Source organism: Aulostomus chinensis, chromosome 7 (assembly GCF_037954235.1).
Source record: "Aulostomus chinensis isolate RoL2024-O1b breed Wild chromosome 7, RoL_Achi_v1.0, whole genome shotgun sequence".
Taxonomy (NCBI): domain Eukaryota; kingdom Metazoa; phylum Chordata; class Actinopteri; order Syngnathiformes; family Aulostomidae; genus Aulostomus; species Aulostomus chinensis.
The window spans coordinates 19,477,910-19,495,444 of record NC_141326.1 but is presented as its reverse complement, the minus strand read 5'-3'; the positions used below and the strand labels follow the sequence as shown (position 1 = coordinate 19,495,444).

General features: G+C 41.5%; 1 protein-coding gene across 8 annotated transcripts; it reads left to right on the top strand.

Annotated features, from left to right (window-relative positions):
- The first annotated feature begins 4,348 nt into the window (after positions 1-4,348).
- Positions 4,349-15,949, top strand: tpm1 (tropomyosin 1 (alpha)). 8 transcript variants are annotated; one of them, XM_086209012.1, is made up of 10 exons: positions 4,351-4,601; positions 4,924-5,049; positions 8,387-8,520; positions 8,666-8,783; positions 9,287-9,357; positions 10,097-10,172; positions 10,369-10,431; positions 10,524-10,593; positions 11,149-11,227; positions 12,597-15,072. In XM_086209012.1, exons 1-10 carry the CDS (start codon positions 4,488-4,490, stop codon positions 12,598-12,600), a joined length of 855 nt encoding a protein of 284 aa, XP_086065138.1. In that variant the 5' UTR covers positions 4,351-4,487; the 3' UTR covers positions 12,601-15,072. The 8 variants fall into 8 exon arrangements, with proteins under 8 accessions (XP_086065140.1, XP_086065138.1, XP_086065141.1 ...); XM_086209014.1 differs by lacking the exons at positions 4,924-5,049; positions 12,597-15,072 and adding an exon at positions 5,225-5,350 and having other exon boundaries at positions 4,349-4,601; positions 11,149-11,231; XM_086209015.1 differs by lacking the exons at positions 10,097-10,172; positions 11,149-11,227; positions 12,597-15,072 and adding exons at positions 9,581-9,656; positions 15,083-15,949.
- The last annotated feature ends 1,586 nt before the right edge of the window (positions 15,950-17,535 follow it).

The following is a 17,535-nucleotide window of genomic DNA, read 5'->3' as shown; positions in this document are numbered from 1 at the left end:
TGTGTGATTTACACACAGATTTATAACAACACTGAACTACATGAGTCAAACAAGTACTACAAGCCTGTGATACTACAAGTATCACAGGCTTTTTGCAACAATCCATCATGTAAGACACTGTATGTCCTAGTTGTGGTTTAAAAAAAAATCCACCTAAGCTCACTAATATACCAGTTGGGTTCTTGTGACTACCAGTATGCACTGAAGCATAACTTTGAATCAACCCAATAGCACTAGGCCATCAACCGGGTTTGAATTACAGCTTGGGCTGCAGCCCACTGCTGCTACCCCCCCACCCCCCACCCCACACACACACACTCACACACACACACACACACACACACACACACCCTTTTTTTCTTTGCTATGCTTAATGATTATGCCCCTGCATGGAGCTATCTAATCCCAGGGGTGCCGTCTGAAGGAGCCAAGGCGTTCTCTCTATATATATATCTGGACCATGTCTGCAGAAATCTTCAGATGGCATTTCACAAGGAGCTTGGCAGAGCTGTACTTCTCAGAGTTTCACTCAGTGGCTGAGCAGTGAACATGGAGGGAAAGCTTCCTTCAGTAATCCCTCTCTGTTCTGTGTCAGTGGCAATTAGTCATGAAAAATAACCACACGCACGTCAGAATAATGTCGCTTCATATCAAATGGTGTAAAGAGCAAAGTGCGTGAGATCATTGAACATCTTGACTGAGCCTCAACATTGTTCCGCTACTGCAGTAACATTTTAGCCACCAGAGAATCTTAAAAGTCTCCACTCTAATGTAAGCATGATTTCAGGCGCAACAGCCAAGTAAAGCTCAGCTTCTCCCTGGGCAGTGACTGAGGAGAACCGGACATTCCATATACGTGGTGGGTTGTCACTCAAGGCCTCACAGATTACAGTAATTACAGTGTTACAGTATTAAGCACTTGGAAATGCTGCTCTTTGTCATTTAAGTGCTCAAGCAGACATTTTGTGCTACCAAGTCTGTCCAGCATCTGAGCTTAAGAGTTCTGGGCTGTTATTTCATGGTTATTGATTTTCAGGATTGGCATGTAAAATGGGATTATTCAACTCTCTTGCGCTGTTTTGCTCCTTTTTCTGTGTCTACATTTAATCACATGCTTCATGTTTTGATCCTGCAAACAGTCATTTTTACAGCAAAAACACGGCGGCTGTAAAACCCTCGCGTGGTCGGAGAGCTAAGACGATGGTAGGATCGTGAATTTGAACCTGAATTCAGCAGATTGCTGCACCTGTTTTACTCAGCTGTCTCCTGACATGGAATCAGGATACAAAGAGGATTCAGAGGAGGATTCCAACATGTCGGGTATCTCAGATGTGTCGGAGTGAACAACAGTTGTCTTGTGTATTTTTTAACTGCAAAACAAAGTCCATGTTGTAAGAGGCGTGTCTGTATCCTCGCTAAAGCCATGCAAACGTTCCCCTCTACGCATGTACTACAGTACACAAAAGTAATCTTGACTAATACTATAACGTGTGTCCAACATTGTTTGTGCAACCTGAATTCGTTCCAGATAGCGTGAATTGTTAAATATTTCACATACTGAACTGTTACTTCACAACAAATTCCATCCTCTGTGGTTTGTTCCATCTTAAATTTGCGCGTGATGAATTTTAGACCACGATCAGCTTCTCAAATGTCTGTGATGCCACAAATCTTGCATGTAAATCCACCTCCCAGAGAAGAATTTTCATTTTAAATTATAAATGTAAAAACCCTGCACGCCTGTCATCCTACACAGGGGATATCAAACATGCAACTGTAGGAACAAGACACGCATTTTTGAGTGAAAGGGAGTATTAAGAAGATAAGAGGCTTTCAAATGATCTTGAGAACTGAAACTTATAATGCAAGAATAAACACTAACATGTAAACAACAAACAACGCAAGCTGCTGAATTTCCAATAAGTAGTTTGTTACATTTGTTACCCTCCTCATGCTTGTCGTTCTTTTCCTCATTCAAGTATTTTTTGATGGCGTTTTTTTTTTTTATCTTTCTTTACTGTGAAAATCCTGTTTTTTAGAGTTATCTTTTTTGTTGCATTCTTAAAAAGGTTTTGCCACATATCATCACAAAGAAGAGAAATCCATGCATGTATCTCACTGATTGTGAACAGTATAAATGTGCTTAGGGAAGGTCAAATGATTTAATAGTCCCTGAAGAGTGTATTTTAGAGATACCAGCATCCCTCCATCTATAAAAGCCCCAGTCTGAACAGGATTGCACAACTGGTTACATGCAGCCGATTGATTCACTGAGTCAGGTTTTCCTTCATCAATTCAAATGGTAGCTCTGTATATTCTGGAAAGATGTTCTAGGGGAATAATGATACTAAATATTTTCCAAAGAGCACAAAATTACATGCTAGGAGTTTTTTTTTTTTTTTCCGGCTTCATGGAAAAAAAACTCTGGAGCTGCGGTGGCCTCAGAAAGCTACCGCAGCCTAAAAGCTGCAGAAATATTCAGTAAGTCTAATCAAGATGCTCATAGTGCAATTTGATTACTCTTTCTTATTATTGTTATCATTTTTATCTTTACTTCCCTGGATAAAAACATCTTTGTGAGGTTTTTGACTGCTGTCATCAAACACAACGCATTGAGCTCGGTTCTATTTTTACCGTGCCAATACTTTAAAAGAAAACATCATAACGGAGCTTATTTTCATTCCCAGAATGCCGCTGCAAATCCAGCATGCCATCACAAACCTCCCCTGAGTCCATTAGCTGAAAATGCTGCTTAGGAAGATCAGATTGCAAATCAGGATGAACAACAGTGCTACTCCGGATAACAATGATGGCATGAAGACGGATGGTGAAGAAACTGTGAAATATCACTCAAAGTATGCTAACACATCAAGAAGCATTTTGAACTAATAATCCATCTCTTTTAAACATGAATAACATTCCTACACAAACTATAAACAGAACAGCATCCTGAGAGATTGAAAGCCAACAGCAAATTCCAGGTTTTTATTATTATTATAATTGTTATTATTTATTGTTGATGAATCATTGTCTGCAGATAGAAAGAAAATCATTTCCTGATTCCCATGTGTCCCAGGAGCCACGTCTCATCTAAAGCTGATGAAGCAAGCACAAATTATTAGCAACCAGCTGTGCCAATCATAATCATATAAAAGCCATCCTATTAAAGTAGAGGATATTCTTCTATTAACGCTCCCGTCAGTCAGCGTAAGTCAGGAAATGAAGGCCTGAGTGTCCTAAATAGCAGCAAAGCATCATTTACAGTTTTTCTTCGTATTTTACCACAGATTGGAACAAAACTCAGAACTGTGAACGATGTTTGCCAAGCATGGCAACAATAATGTATAAAACAGACCGAAGCCTGAGCAAGACGGGGATTATTTTAGGGGGACATATCTAATGGCATTGGACCTTGGACTCTTGGCAGAGCGTCTTGGATCCATATTACAGACCAAGGCAGGTGCACGAAAGAGAAGGCGATCCTAAAAATATCTTTGAGTATCCCCGCGAAGACTAGAAGACACTGGTGTGTCCTCAGTCCCCAACCTTACAGCTTCTTATTTGATAATTGCATGATCATTTTATCAACTGTTAGATGAGTTAATTAGATGATTAACTGGGATTAGGTTTTATTTTTTATAATGTGTTGATTTCTTGTAACTTTAGAACTGAAGGAGTGAGTTGTTGTTTTTTTCCCCCCCTCAGTTAGTAAGCAGTTAATATTTCACCAGTCAAGTGGCTCAGCTGCTGTAGTGGAGATAGGAAAGTACTCCTGCTTGGCTGCTGCTGCTTCGCTTCCATCAAATGGCACATCAACAGTTTACAGGCAGGACATCCGATACATTGTCAGGTAAACACCTCCCTGTCATGAGCCCCTCAGACTGTGAACAATGCCTCCAGAGCTTGTTTGGCACACCAAAAGCATCTCCCACAAGAGCTTACACGCCCCACCCGTCCTCCAGACACAGTGACTGCAAGCTGTCAGCCACCTGAGAAGAGACTGATGATGTAGAGTGAGAAAAGTTTATAGTTTTAGTATAATTTCCCAGCCTTTATATGAATTGCCAGCAAGGTTTAAAAACAACCTGCACTCCTGCAGAGGTTCATTAATGTCATTATCCAGTAATCTGCATGCTCTCTGCGCAGTCACTGGCTTCTATTTCATTATCATTAAGAAGAGTTTCCCTGGCTTGGCCATCACATCCCGTATAAAGGCGTATCAAAAGTCAAATGTTTGGAGGCAACGAATCACAGAGCAGATCCTTCATAAACGCAGGGGCACCCACATACACGCCTCCTCCAAAAAAGTATTGGATGTCCAAAAGAATCCAGTCACCCCCCCTTGAAAGTACATATTTGACAGGGCACAGAGAGACAGAGCCCGCACTCCAGCTCCGCGTTCAGTCCGGCACAGACGCCCGAGCCCCTCTCTCATACCCCTGCTTTCTTTTGGACGTTTTGTTGGTGCCACCGAGCAATAAGCAGCCATGGATGCCATCAAGAAGAAGATGCAGATGCTCAAGCTCGACAAGGAGAACGCCTTGGATAGAGCTGAGCAGGCCGAGTCAGACAAGAAAGCAGCAGAGGACAGAAGCAAACAGGTCGGCTGATTTTTTTCTTTCTTTTTTTTTTCTTTTATGGAAAAAATCCGAAAGATCCATAGAAAAAGCAGGAATACAAGTGGCTGAATACACATTTGAAATGGAACGCCTCCTAAATATGGATTAATTGCTTTCGTGGAGAATTCGAAATGAGGATTCAATTAAGAATCTTTCTTGATTTGTTTGGATCAACCTTTTTTGGCAATTAGTAAATGTAGGCAATGATTAATGATAGTTAAATGATAAGCATTTTATTTGATAATAAATTGCATGAATGTTTCGTTCATATCCTGTTTAACTTGTCTTTTATATGCATGTGTAGTTAGAGGACGAAATAAGAGAGTTGGAAAAGAAATTGCGTGTTACTGAAGACGAAAGAGATAAAGTGTTTGAGGAGTTCCAAACTGCTGAGGAAAAGCTGCTGACCGCTGAGGAGGTCGCCACCAAGGTATCTGGTTCGGACGCGCATGGTCTTCCCTAACTTTTCTCCTGTCCTCTCCTCTCCCGTCCTGTGTGTATGTGTCTCTGTGTGTGTCTGTCTGTACGCGCTCTTGCGCCTGTGCGCGCTCACGCAACTCCCTGCTGATCACCTCTGAAACTATCCGCACTGAAACTCGCCTCAGCTTGAGGATGATTTGGTAGCACTGCAGAAGAAGCTGAAGGGAACTGAGGATGAGCTGGACAAGTACTCTGAGGCTCTTAAAGATGCCCAGGAGAAACTTGAGCTGGCTGAGAAGAAAGCCACAGATGTAAGTAAGGAAGGGATTCACAATGGCACCATTCCCGCACCACGCTTCCTCACACCTTCACTCTCTCATCACTGGCAGTCCAACAACACCAGCCCTCCACAGAGGGATCATTCACAGAGCTCTCATTTACATATCCTCACATGACTTTCACTTTGGATGAGTCACAATCACTTACAATCAGCCCAAAGATGTCTCTCTGATACAGTTTATTCTTTAATTTAGCGTATATAATTGTGACATCATAGTCTTTATTCTTGCATTTTCAGTCTTAAAGGGATGAGTGAACAGGGAATTGGCCTAATGTGCAGTCTTCCTCAGCGCGCAGAGCGCAGCGCCTGGATAAATATAGCTTACTACTTTATATGGTCAAGATCGAGCTGCGGGCTGCGCTCTTTGCTTACCACGAGGAGGGGAAAAAAAAAAACCCAAAGTTTCCAAGAATGTCACAGCATCATCATGAAATCTAGCTTATCAAGACAAATTGAAATCCATATACAGAAAAAAAAAAACTCATACTGTTGGTTTGAAATCAGTTCCATCAACATTACTTGACAGAAAAACTATGTAAGGAATTTCGTCATTCAAAGGTCATGACCTGCTCAGACCAAAACATTTCCTCAAGACAAGCAAGTGATTTACAGTCAAGGTCAAGTTCGGCAGACAAAGATGTTTGCCACCGACGTATTAATCAGTTAGGGTGGCCTATAAGCTGCCTCTAAAGGAAGTCATAATCCTTTAATTGGATTCATTCGTCTTTGTTGTGACTGGACAAATACTCATTCATATATATATGTAAGGTGTTCTATACTCTATAGATAGCCCATATTTGTGGTTAACAGACAGGAGTATTTAAATATGGCTGTTCCTTGGTGCTCCATTCATAAGAACGTTGTCGATCTTTTAGAAGTTTTATGTGACGTCTGCGATGCCTTCAATTACTCTGAGTGTCCTGCCACGTGTAGTACTGCAAGTTGACCCGCAGAGAGCGCTGCAGGTCTTATAATGCGCCTCACAACCGGTTGATTACTGCACGCTGAGTGGGTGTGCACGTCATTAAAGAAGCATTGTTGCTGTATCAATTTAATTTCACACATTTAGTTTTTTTTATATATACATATCACACTCCCTATGTTATTAACTGTTGCATTGGTGTGATTTTTTTTTTTGTTTTTTGTTTTTTTAAATTTCGGACTCGTTTTATAATCAGCACTACTTCCTGGACAATCGCCTCTTGAAACCTTGCGCATTCTTCATCCTGTCTTCACGCAGCTTTTAGACCAATCAATCTCGAGCCTTGTCAATCTCTCGGAAACTGAGCAGCAGTAGTTCACGTTGTAGTCCTTTACTGATGAAAGTATGGCCGGAGTTACATCGCTGGAGGCCATTAAACGAAAGATCAAAACCTTGCAAGGGCAGGCGGACGATGCTGAGGAGAGAGTACGGAGATTACAGGATGAATTGTTTGGGGAGAGAAAAGCCAAGGAGCAAGTAAGAAGCACGTTTACCGCGCATCCTCCTCTTTGTGGAGTTCAATGTGTATTTCTTCTCACGAGGACAGATTAAAGTGTGAGCTCATAGCAGCCGAGCACCACGCAGATTCTTCACAATGTACCGTGGTGATGGTGTGCTGCTCCCGGCTACTAATTGGTAACGTTAGGCCGCTGACGTGCCAGGTCGTGGCACATTGAGTCATTGTGCTGCCGCTTCACTCCGCCGCTTTATTCTGCAGGCAGTGGGTTTAACAGTGAATGTAGCAAGCAGGAAGTTAAACCTTAAGCTGCGGCAACGTTTAAGGTGACAGTCTGCACAAAGAGCTTATGCTCTTTGACTTGCCCATATAAGGACAGCAGGTTGGAACAGCTAGAAGACCAGATTTCCTCTTGTGATCACACTTCTCTAAACAGGAAATAATAACACAAAACAATAGAACCTGCACTGTCTTGGTTCAACTCAGCCTCAGTCTTTTCCCCTACTGACTTAACAACCATGTCTTGTTTCTGCTCAATTTAACAGTGACTTGCTTATCTTGTTTTACAACTTGAGATGTACTTTGAGCCACGCACGAGCTGCAGGAGAAGGAAAAGACCTTTAACTGCTGATGAATTTTAGCAGTGCAACAGTGTCCATACTTGTATTCTATCAACAAAAAATACAGCATTTTGCACAACCGGTATATCATTCCACCTCTGAGGTGCACCTTTACTTTGAATTTTACTTTTTCACCATTTATTTTTAAAACAAGATGAGATTCTTCTTCATTTTGTGTTCACAGTCTCTTTGTAATGTTTTGCAGAGCTCAGGAATAAATTGTTCAATCAGATTTAGTGGTTTGTTGTGAGCTGATGACATAAACGTAGTCGATGCTGTTAATGACAGACATCTCACATCCATCGCAGGCCTACCAATCTGGTCTCAATACCTTTTTCTCACAATTATCAGGGAAAAAAATGCGGTACTTCGTCAAACCAGTTGTTAAAATACATCAAATCATGTAGTGAAGTGCGAAGCCTGACAGTGAAACAAATGTCAGAATCAGAACAAACTCGTATCCAACTTCAAACCGGAGCTCATAACTGCTTCACAGATAACAAAGAGCAAGTGTAGCAAGTACTGTAGTAAAGATCGGACTACATCACACGCACAGTACAAGTACATAAGTACACGCAACAGCAGTGTTGTTTCCTGTGTGGTTGTATGTGCACTGTGTAAACACTCATTTCCAGGATAATTGACTCTGGCCTTGTTAATGTTCTCTGGGGTCTGGTAATGACTGCAGGGTGTTCAGCCTTCTGTCAGCCTGGGAAATTATTATTATCATTATATCTAGTCAGTGAGCAGCACAGGGATGGAGGGAGCGATGGAGGGAGGGAGGGAAACAGGTGGCCTATTTTTGAACAACAATACATAGAATGATGTCACAAAGAAACACTCGCTGCATCTTTTTGGGCTGATACGTAAGTGTACGTTAGAAGTTTCCTCTAGTCTGTGTCTCTGTGTCTCCCGACCGGGACTTGACTTGCTCCTCTTCTCTCCTAGGCTGAGGGAGATGTCGCTTCCCTTAACAGGCGTATCCAGCTGGTTGAGGAGGAGTTGGATCGTGCTCAGGAGCGTCTTGCCACTGCTCTGACCAAGCTGGAGGAGGCCGAGAAGGCTGCTGATGAGAGCGAGAGGTGCGTTCTTCTGAGGGAGTAACTCTCAAACTGAGAGGAATAACTCGCGTTATTCACGCGTCTTTTCTATCATCAGATCAGTTGATCTTAGATGATTTTGTTTACCGAGTCGTTTCTCAGCATCTCCCTGTCTTTGTCCTCACAGAGGCATGAAGGTCATTGAGAACAGGGCCATGAAGGACGAGGAGAAGATGGAGATTCAGGAGATCCAGCTGAAGGAGGCCAAACACATCGCTGAGGAGGCTGACCGCAAATATGAGGAGGCGAGTTTTTCATCCGCTGGCTGCCACTCCAACACTTTATCATATAATCACAAAGTCTCAGGTTGTTGATTTAGTCAACAAAAACTATATCTTTGAGATTTTGTTGGCTAGAACGAATCCAGAGTCAGGAGTAATTAAATGACTGAAATATGATTGAGCGCAATTTGTATTATGTTGTCAGACTGAAGTCATTTTAATTACCTTAAACAAAATTGTCAAATACTTGTTTATTTTTGACTTAGATAATGAAAGTGATCTGTAACCTGACTTAATACAAACAGCTAAAGAAAAGCTTCATAGGAGGAAAACTAACAAGGAATAGGATTTGAAAAGAAATGCAAAAAACAAACATAGCGCGTTAGTGAGTTTACACCTAAAGGTGCCTAATGGCGTACACATTCACACGAACAAACAGTTCGTGACATCACTTCTCATGCCACATGTATTGGCATTCATGAGCTGTCAGTTGCCTGTTGTAACGCTCTGCTGTGCTGCACCTAAAGGTGGCTCGTAAGCTGGTGATCATTGAGGGCGACCTGGAGCGTACAGAGGAGCGCGCTGAGCTGTCAGAAGGGTGAGAGCTTTCACCTTCACATTGATCCACTTGCACGTATGCTGATTCATTTCTAGCTTTGAAATATAGGACGTGTGTGTGTGTGTGTGTGTGTGTGTGTGTGTGTGTGTGTGTGTGTGTGTGTGTTGATGTACGTACTGATTATTTGCATGCTCACCCTGGTTTGAATGGCTTGCATGTCAACGCCACGCCCTCCTCGCCTGCTACTCCACCTCCCTAACAGACTTTGTCGGAGATTGGAAGATGAACTAAGAGTTTTGGAGCAAAGCAAGAAATCGCTTAAGTCCTCAGTGACTCAGGTACTATGAACAGAAACTAACACACTTCACATCCTCCCACTGTCATTCAGAATGAAACCTCTGCTTTGCTTGCTCTGCTTCTTCTTTTCCTTTTTTTTTCTTTTTTAAATGCTATTTTGAGACCTTTTTCACAACTCTAACATGGCAGGGACCGTGCAAGATTAACCCCTCACATTGACGTTACTAAATTCTAATCGAAGGCCAACCCACTACTCACATTCCTGCTCTGTTAAGTTACTTTAAGGCACTTGTGGGCTCCCTACTCATTTGATCCCTGTAGTTCTTATATGTCTCCTTTCCTCTCCCTATCTACTTGTTTTTTGTCCTCCTTTGGTTCTTGTCACCCCGTCCCCCACTTCTCTCCTCTTCTACGCTTTATTCCCCCACCTCCTCTTCCTCTTCATCCTCCTCCTACTCCTCCTCCTCATCTAATACACCAGCAAATGCGCTGAGCTTGAGGAAGAGTTGAAAACTGTGACCAACAACCTGAAGTCACTGGAGGCCCAGGCTGAGAAGGTAAGTGACACCGTCTTCTGGACGACTGCATGCTGTCAGAACCCCCGATAGACTCAGAGGATGTGGATCAGAGGAGCCTTGGGGGAAGGGGTGGGGTGCACAACTCCACCCTCCTGTCTAATATCATATCTCAAGATTATATATTGTTCTCATACACCATGTTTGACACCTCCCCGTCATTGTTTGTGTCCCACAGTACTCACAGAAGGAGGACAAATACGAGGAGGAGATCAAGGTCCTCACCGACAAGCTGAAGGAGGCAAGTTTCTTTGGGGGGTTACGTGACGGTTTATAAAGTAACAGGTGCTGTAGGACCGACTCATTAATCTCTCTCTCTCGCCACCACCACAGGCTGAGACTCGCGCCGAGTTCGCTGAGAGATCAGTAGCCAAGCTTGAGAAGACCATTGATGACTTGGAAGGTATGTTTTTTTTTTAACCTTCTCCTCAGATTCCTCTGCTGATGACTTAGAAAGGTTATTATGCCAGTGGTGGTGTTTGGGTACACGCTCGGTGCTTCTATAAACATCTCGTGAGGCGATCCTTTTTGCTTTTCTCTCCAGCTCCCCCTTTTTCTCTTAAAATCTCATCCGGGCTCTTCTTCAGATGTAATCGTATCTCTGTAGTGGTTGACCTTTTATCCTTTATTCAGTCTAGCTGAGTCTGTTTTTCAGATCCAAGGTAGGGAGCTCTTGTGTGGAGCATTCAAGAAGTTCTTTTGTGGGTAAAAATAAATGTTTGAGAGCCACGTTTAAGTAAACCCTTCAAGTTTTCTTCCTGGAACAGCCCCTCACTTTTACTGCACCCCCATTCTTATTCATCTTCTACTATAACGTTTCCTCTTTTTTTCCCCCTCTGTTTTCTGTTCCTCTGTCGCCTTGAAATGCTTCATCTCTCCGTCACGTGCTCCTCCACCTTTGCTCCTTGTCTACTGCACCTTTCCCTTCCACCCCCCCCCCCCCCCCCGCCACCAATAGATGAGTTGTATGCCCAGAAACTGAAGTACAAGGCCATCAGCGAGGAGCTGGACCACGCCCTCAACGACATGACTTCCATGTAATTGTCAGCCTGCTCGTACCGCCGCCCCCCTCCCCCCGTCTCTGCCCCTCTGTCTTGTCAACTTAATGTGAACTGCATCCAACTGTTGTAGCTTCTGCTACAATTTGAGTTGGTTATGCTGTTACATTTATTTTTTTTATCTTAGTCTTACGCTTTTCACTGAGATAGTCTTAAAAGAGTGTGTTTCTTGTCCGTGGATTTAAGGCCGTACCTACGATAATCACGCACTCGGTCGTTTCCTCTCTCAGTTCATTTCCACCAACACGTATCACACAAGAAAAGGTTGATGCAAAACTGCAAAATTTGAGGAAAAACCTCCATAAAGTTTTTGTCTTTTGAAAAAAAACAACCTTTTTTTTTTTTTTTTGCTTTTCATAAACGCTGACTCAGCAAATCTTTAACTGGCGGCTGGTCAGCTTTTTCTGTCTCCATCATCTTCACACCTCTTGCCAAACTTTGTCTCCCCCTCCAAACAGCGTCCAACATGGCCGATACTGGCTGGAAAAGCTTGAAAGAACAATTACAAATTGCACAACTGAAAATAATTCTTCAAATCCTCTCTCTCTCTATTTATTTTTGCGGTTAGAAGTCCAAGACGACGACTTCTTCTTCTTCTACTCTCACAGCTATGCGTAACATTGCCTATACTGCCATCTTCTGACCAAAAAAAAAACCGCATTAATCTTTCCAAACCAGTTGATGGAAATGCACTTAATTAACATTTCCTATTTAAGTTGGCTTTAAAGTCACTTGACATATAGAAACACATCTAATGTTTGCCCTGTGTATGATTTTGTAAAAAAAAAAGATTGTAGAATGTTTTGCCTGAAAATGAAAAAAAGAGGGTTGTATTACTTTTTATTTATAAAAAGTAATCATTGTTCATCATGAGTTTACCATTTTTTTGTACAGTCATTTTAAATGAATGGTAATTTGATGATGATGACATCATAGGTCATGCATGCTGGTTTTCTGCTGAGTTTACTCAAGGGGGGATTCTGGTTCACTCGCTGTAACCTCGAGTGTTTCCTCTTCCTCCGAGTGTGTTTCACTTTGTCATCTACTAATAAGGTCCACTTCTGTCCAGAAGAAAGCCCCCCCCCCCCTTACTTACTCATAGCTGAGCATGACTATCACAAAGGCCTCGACTCCTTGCTAAATAAATGTTGACTCAACATTTGGCCTCTGTGGGAGAGTTTGTGTTCAAGTGTGTCCTTTCCCACAATGCATCTGGATTATGCATTGTGGGCTTTTTTTTTATGTCTCCCTTTTTTGTGAGTGCGCCCCCCCCCCCATGGATCATCTCAAATTCCCGTCGGTCCCACGCCGACATCCGAGTTCACTGTACTTCTTCTCTCCCACACAGATAAATTGTTTCCATCTCATCAAAGACGCGTCCTGCCGGCTGAGTGGCATCTGTCTGCTCTCTCCAGCCTTCTCTCCATTTTCCCTTCCCTCTCTACCTGTGCTTTCCTTTCCTCATGTTTTCATCATGTCATACGTCACTACATCCCATCTCTTGTACAGAATCCTAGAATCTTTCTGCGTTGTGTAAAGAAAATAAACGTCCTTCCTTCGATGTAAGCTGTATCTCTGTACTCTGTCCTGTTTTTCACTTCTATTTATTTTCAAGTGGCTCAAATAAATCCAGGAAGCCTTGATTTTAAGTTATGTATTTATTTTTCATTCTGCATCTCAACAAACCGCTCCTAGAGCCTTACCCTGCTGTCCTCGTAGCAGTTACAGTATCAGTGGATGTTTTCATTTTCTTCTACTATTGCTCAGATATTATAGGAATATCACATGAGTGCTGAAAGCACAGCAATTAGAAGAAGGCTGAGCCGAGTTCTCGCAGCATTTGATGATGCATGCAAGCACTTTTCAACATTTAGCACTGAGACAGGGAAGCTCTTGAGAACTGGAGGACATTGGTATTGGAAGAAGATTGTGGGTATGTAGAGAAACGGTGGAAGACGGGAGGAATTGAAGATCTGTTGAGTCTCATCTGGTTGCTGGAAAATTTGGATGGAAGTAAGAAGCATTATTGTGACTCCAGTGCGTCATCGGTGATTATGGGCTTTGTATGATACACAGTACCCTGTCCGAAATATCAATAAATACAAATACACACTTTCTGAGTCTTTAAAGTTATTGCCAAACTATAGAAACAGATTCGTGAGATGTGCAAATTATGTGGGACTGCTGATCTAAACTGTAGCTGAGCTTCCAGTATATATTCTAGTGTCAGTATAGGATGTTTTTGATTAATAGATACACAACTACTCATACCATTTTTCTTTTTTGCCAAGTATTTAATTCATTTGTCGTTCCTTTCTCTCCTTATACTGCTTTTCCCGCTGTACTTGTTCACTCACATAATAACTCTGATATTTTTACAACTATTTTCTTATGTCCGATTGACGAGGAACAAAAGTTGTCAGCAAGAATACACTGGAAATATTTGTGTCAAAGGTTACCCAGTAAAACAGGTCATCACCGCCACTGACAGGCTCAGATGGTTATTATCAGGGTCTTACAACATCATTGCAAGTCGTGCATCTAACATGTAACTCAAGTCTCTCTGAAAATGCACTGACTTACTCGATATATATACTTTCCCATGATCCCTCTGCTCTCGGATTTCTCTTCCAGTTTATTTTGGACTCATGAAGGAATGTCCCATGCACAGCAATGTCAATCAGAGGGATGAAAATAAATTACGTGTGGCAGTTCCTCCATGCTTCAAGCAACTGAATGTTCTGCTCTGATAACTTTGAAGTCCTGTATACATATCTGACACCCCCTCTGGTCCAGAAAGTTAAATGTCAACATACGGCCCTCTTTAATGATGTGTTCAGACACTGAAAGTAACAAATCAAACCTGTCAGCAGTAGTAAAAAAAAATAAAAATTAAATTAAATTAAAACCATTAACATCATCATATTGCAAATGTTCTCTCTCAATATTGCAGTGACTCAAATAATTGTGGTCCCTACTGATCACTTTGACCCAAAAGCAAGATGAAAAATTGAGCCCAGATTGAAAACTACTGGAATTCCCCTTCAGTTATTAGGAATAGTGACCAGACAGCCGCTCTCATAAACGCATAACAATTTGATTGTGTTTGCAAAAAGTATTCAGATGTGTTCAGTGTCTCTATATGAAGATGATTTAAACCTTCCTGCTGATCTTTTCTGGCAAAGGTAGGCTTTGCACTTTCTTTCCGTTTTCCATAACTTCTGATTTCCTGTCCTCTTTCCTCTTTCTGCTTTGTTTGTTTGTTTGTTTGTTTAACTCTCAGTCTGACTCCAAAGATGGCCTCTACCGGCAACTAGAGGAAAATTGCCCTCTCACTAATGAACTACGTGTGGTCATGAATGGGGAATAACTTGTTTGAATGGTTTTTTTTCTATTATTATTATTTGAATGTGTTTAAAATCCAACGTTTTGCATTGTCCGAGTATGATGACTGCACTGCTTGAGATAGGTGTTGCTGTTAAGTATTTATTGTTTTGTTTTTTCAAAAATGAATTGACAATCAGGGGTGATTACCATTTTCTAATATGGCATTTTCAGATCCCTTTTTTTTTTAATAATTGGGTGTGTGCTTATTGTTGTGGACAGTTAAGTGTTTGCATGGTTGCCTGCTACATAGTGAGTGTTTTCTGGTGATCTGGATCTCTGGATCTACTGTAATGGTCTGAATAGTGTAGCCTGCTGGGTTTTGTTGTTGTTGTTTGTTGTTGGACTGGTGACCTGTCCAGGGTGAACCCAGCTTCTCGCCCAACACAAACTAACTCCCCTAGGTTGTCATGTGAGGGACTAAAACTTCTCCTTTTGATGTTCCAACAGAGAAACTGTCACACGCTAAAGAAGAGAACCTTGACATGCACCAGATGCTGGACCAGACTCTAATGGAACTGAATAATTTGTGAAAGCTTAGTCTTGACACCCCCACTCCCACCCCACTCCCGCCCCTTTGTCCACATCCACTGTGGTTTTAGCTTTTTATACTTGCACCTTGCTTACCATGAACCCCTCTTCTCGTACCTTTCCCCATGGTGGAGAACAAACAGCCAGTCGCTTTCTTATATTTGCACCTTCCTGCCTTCAGTGGAACCTCGACCAAGGAGCCAAACAGAGGGGAAGTAAAGCTTAACTCTTCCCTCTGATGAAAGTGACAAACACTTCTTTTTTTTTTTAAATCTTGTAACAAAGTCTGCTTTTGCAGTTTTTGAGTTTTGTTTTTGTTTTTCATCTGGTGAAATGACATATGCCCATGGCTTCGAAGATTGTTTCCTACATCTGGATTGATCTGGTACGTTCAATTCCACCTCAATTGTGCACATACCAAAGGACAAAGTGGAGAAATTTTGCACTTAGTCAAACCTCGAAATTATGCACATTTTGCATACTGTGAGACAAAGTATGTTTTCAACATCGAATGCCTTCCACAAAAATTCCTTAAAGATGAGTGTATATTGACCATGCTGGTCAGGTATGTATACTGGTGCTACTGTATTAATGTTAACACCTTACAGTATATTTTCTATTGTCTTTTTGTTAAACCATGGTCCAAAATTTGTTCATTTTGTCTGCAAATAATGATTTCAGTCATCTGGTTGTGCATTTTTAGCATTGTTTTAATGTTTAAAGTGTTTATCAGATTTGAAATGTAAAATTTATGAAGTAGAAATAAAAGCACGTTTTGAAAGTTTTCTAACTTTGTTTGTGGTGAATATGTAGCCTTTTGTCCTTCTCTGAGGTGAATAAAAATACAGCTTTTAGGGTGAATGAATGAGGTTGATGGAATTCAAAGAGAAAAATCTGTTATTTTACATAAACACAAATGTAGAATGTGGTTTGTATTCATAACAAATGGAGGTGAGACATAAGATCAGGAACATCAGAATTGGGTGATGCTATTCGGAGATCAAATTTGGGTATAATTTCACAGTTTAAATAAACTGCTTTGGAATATATACATATATTTACATTGAATTCATTTGATTATGTTTTGTTTCAATAAAATATGCTGTGGTTTACAACTGCATCATGATGTAACCTTTAACTTAAAGCCAAAAACAACAATAAAAGTTATTACGATAAAGAAAAAAAGAAAGGTACAGGAATCAGTATCTGCTGTGTTCTGTGTATCAGTTGGGTCACATATTTCACATTTGGCTGACATATAACTTTTTCTTTAGAAACATGAAGTAACTACATTAAGGGGGAAAAAAATCCATGACTTCTTCAACTGAACCATATACATGCCAGTGTGTTGATATTTATGACAGAAATTTCCATGACTTTTCCATATTGTATATATTTATTCATTCTTATTCCATGAGATTCTCCAATTCCTCCTTCTCTTTCCGGGGTCACTCCATCTCCTCCCTCTCTCTCTCAATTCCCTCTATCTCCTCCTCATCCAACTCAAATTGATCCAGTTCTTCCCTCTCTCTTTCCAGTCTGTCAATCTCTTCCTCATTGCTCTCAAAAAGCTCCAAATCCTCCCTCTCTGTATGCAGTCCCTCCATCTCTCTCTCGCTCACTATCTATCTCCTCCTCATCCCTCTCAAAGTGTTTCAGTTCTTCCCTCTCTCTTTCCAGTCTGTCAATCTCTTCCTCATTGCTCTCAAAAAGCTCCAAATCCTCCCTCTCTGTATGCAGTCCCTCCATCTCTCTCTCGCTCACTATCTATCTCCTCCTCATCCCTCTCAAAGTGTTTCAGTTCCTCCCTCTCTCTTTCCAGTCTCTCCATCTCCTCTTCATCTCTCTGGAACTGCTCCAGTTCCTCCCTCTCTCTTTGGAGTCTCTCCAATTCCTCCCTCTCTCTTTCTAGTCTTTCGACCTCCTCTTCATCTTTCTCGAATTGCTTCAATTCCTCCCTCTCTCTGGAGTTGCATCTCCTCCTCCCTCTCTCTCTCAGTTCCTTCTATCTCCTCATTTCTCTCATATTGTTCCAATTCCTCCCTCTCTCTCTCTCTCTCTCTCTCTTTCTCTCTCTCTCTCGAGTTGTGCCATGTACTCCCTCACTCTTTCAGTTAGATCCATTTCACGTTGTTCAATTTCCTCCCTTTCTCTCTCAAGTTGCTCCTTGCTCTGTTCTTGGTTGGTCGTATTCAGACCTGTAATATGTCTGACTTTCTAATGCATGTGAAGGTGTTGATACTGTTGACGCCACTCTGCTTTCTCTTACAAAGGAAAGGCTTTTATGTCATCATAGACAAATAATTCTTTGGTCAAAGTGTCATGGAATTTAGAATTTTGAGATCATAGAATCAGGATTTATTCTTTGGTCT

Coding starts and splice junctions, on each gene's coding strand:
- tpm1 (XM_086209015.1), top strand. CDS start 4,488: ATGGATGCCATCAAGAAGAAGATGCAGATGCTCAAGCTCGACAAGGAG. Junction 5,050..8,386: donor CTGAGGAGGTCGCCACCAAG/GTATCTGGTTCG, acceptor CTTCTCTCCTAG/GCTGAGGGAGATGTCGCTTC. Junction 10,594..15,082: donor GACCATTGATGACTTGGAAG/GTATGTTTTTTT, acceptor ATGTTCCAACAG/AGAAACTGTCACACGCTAAA.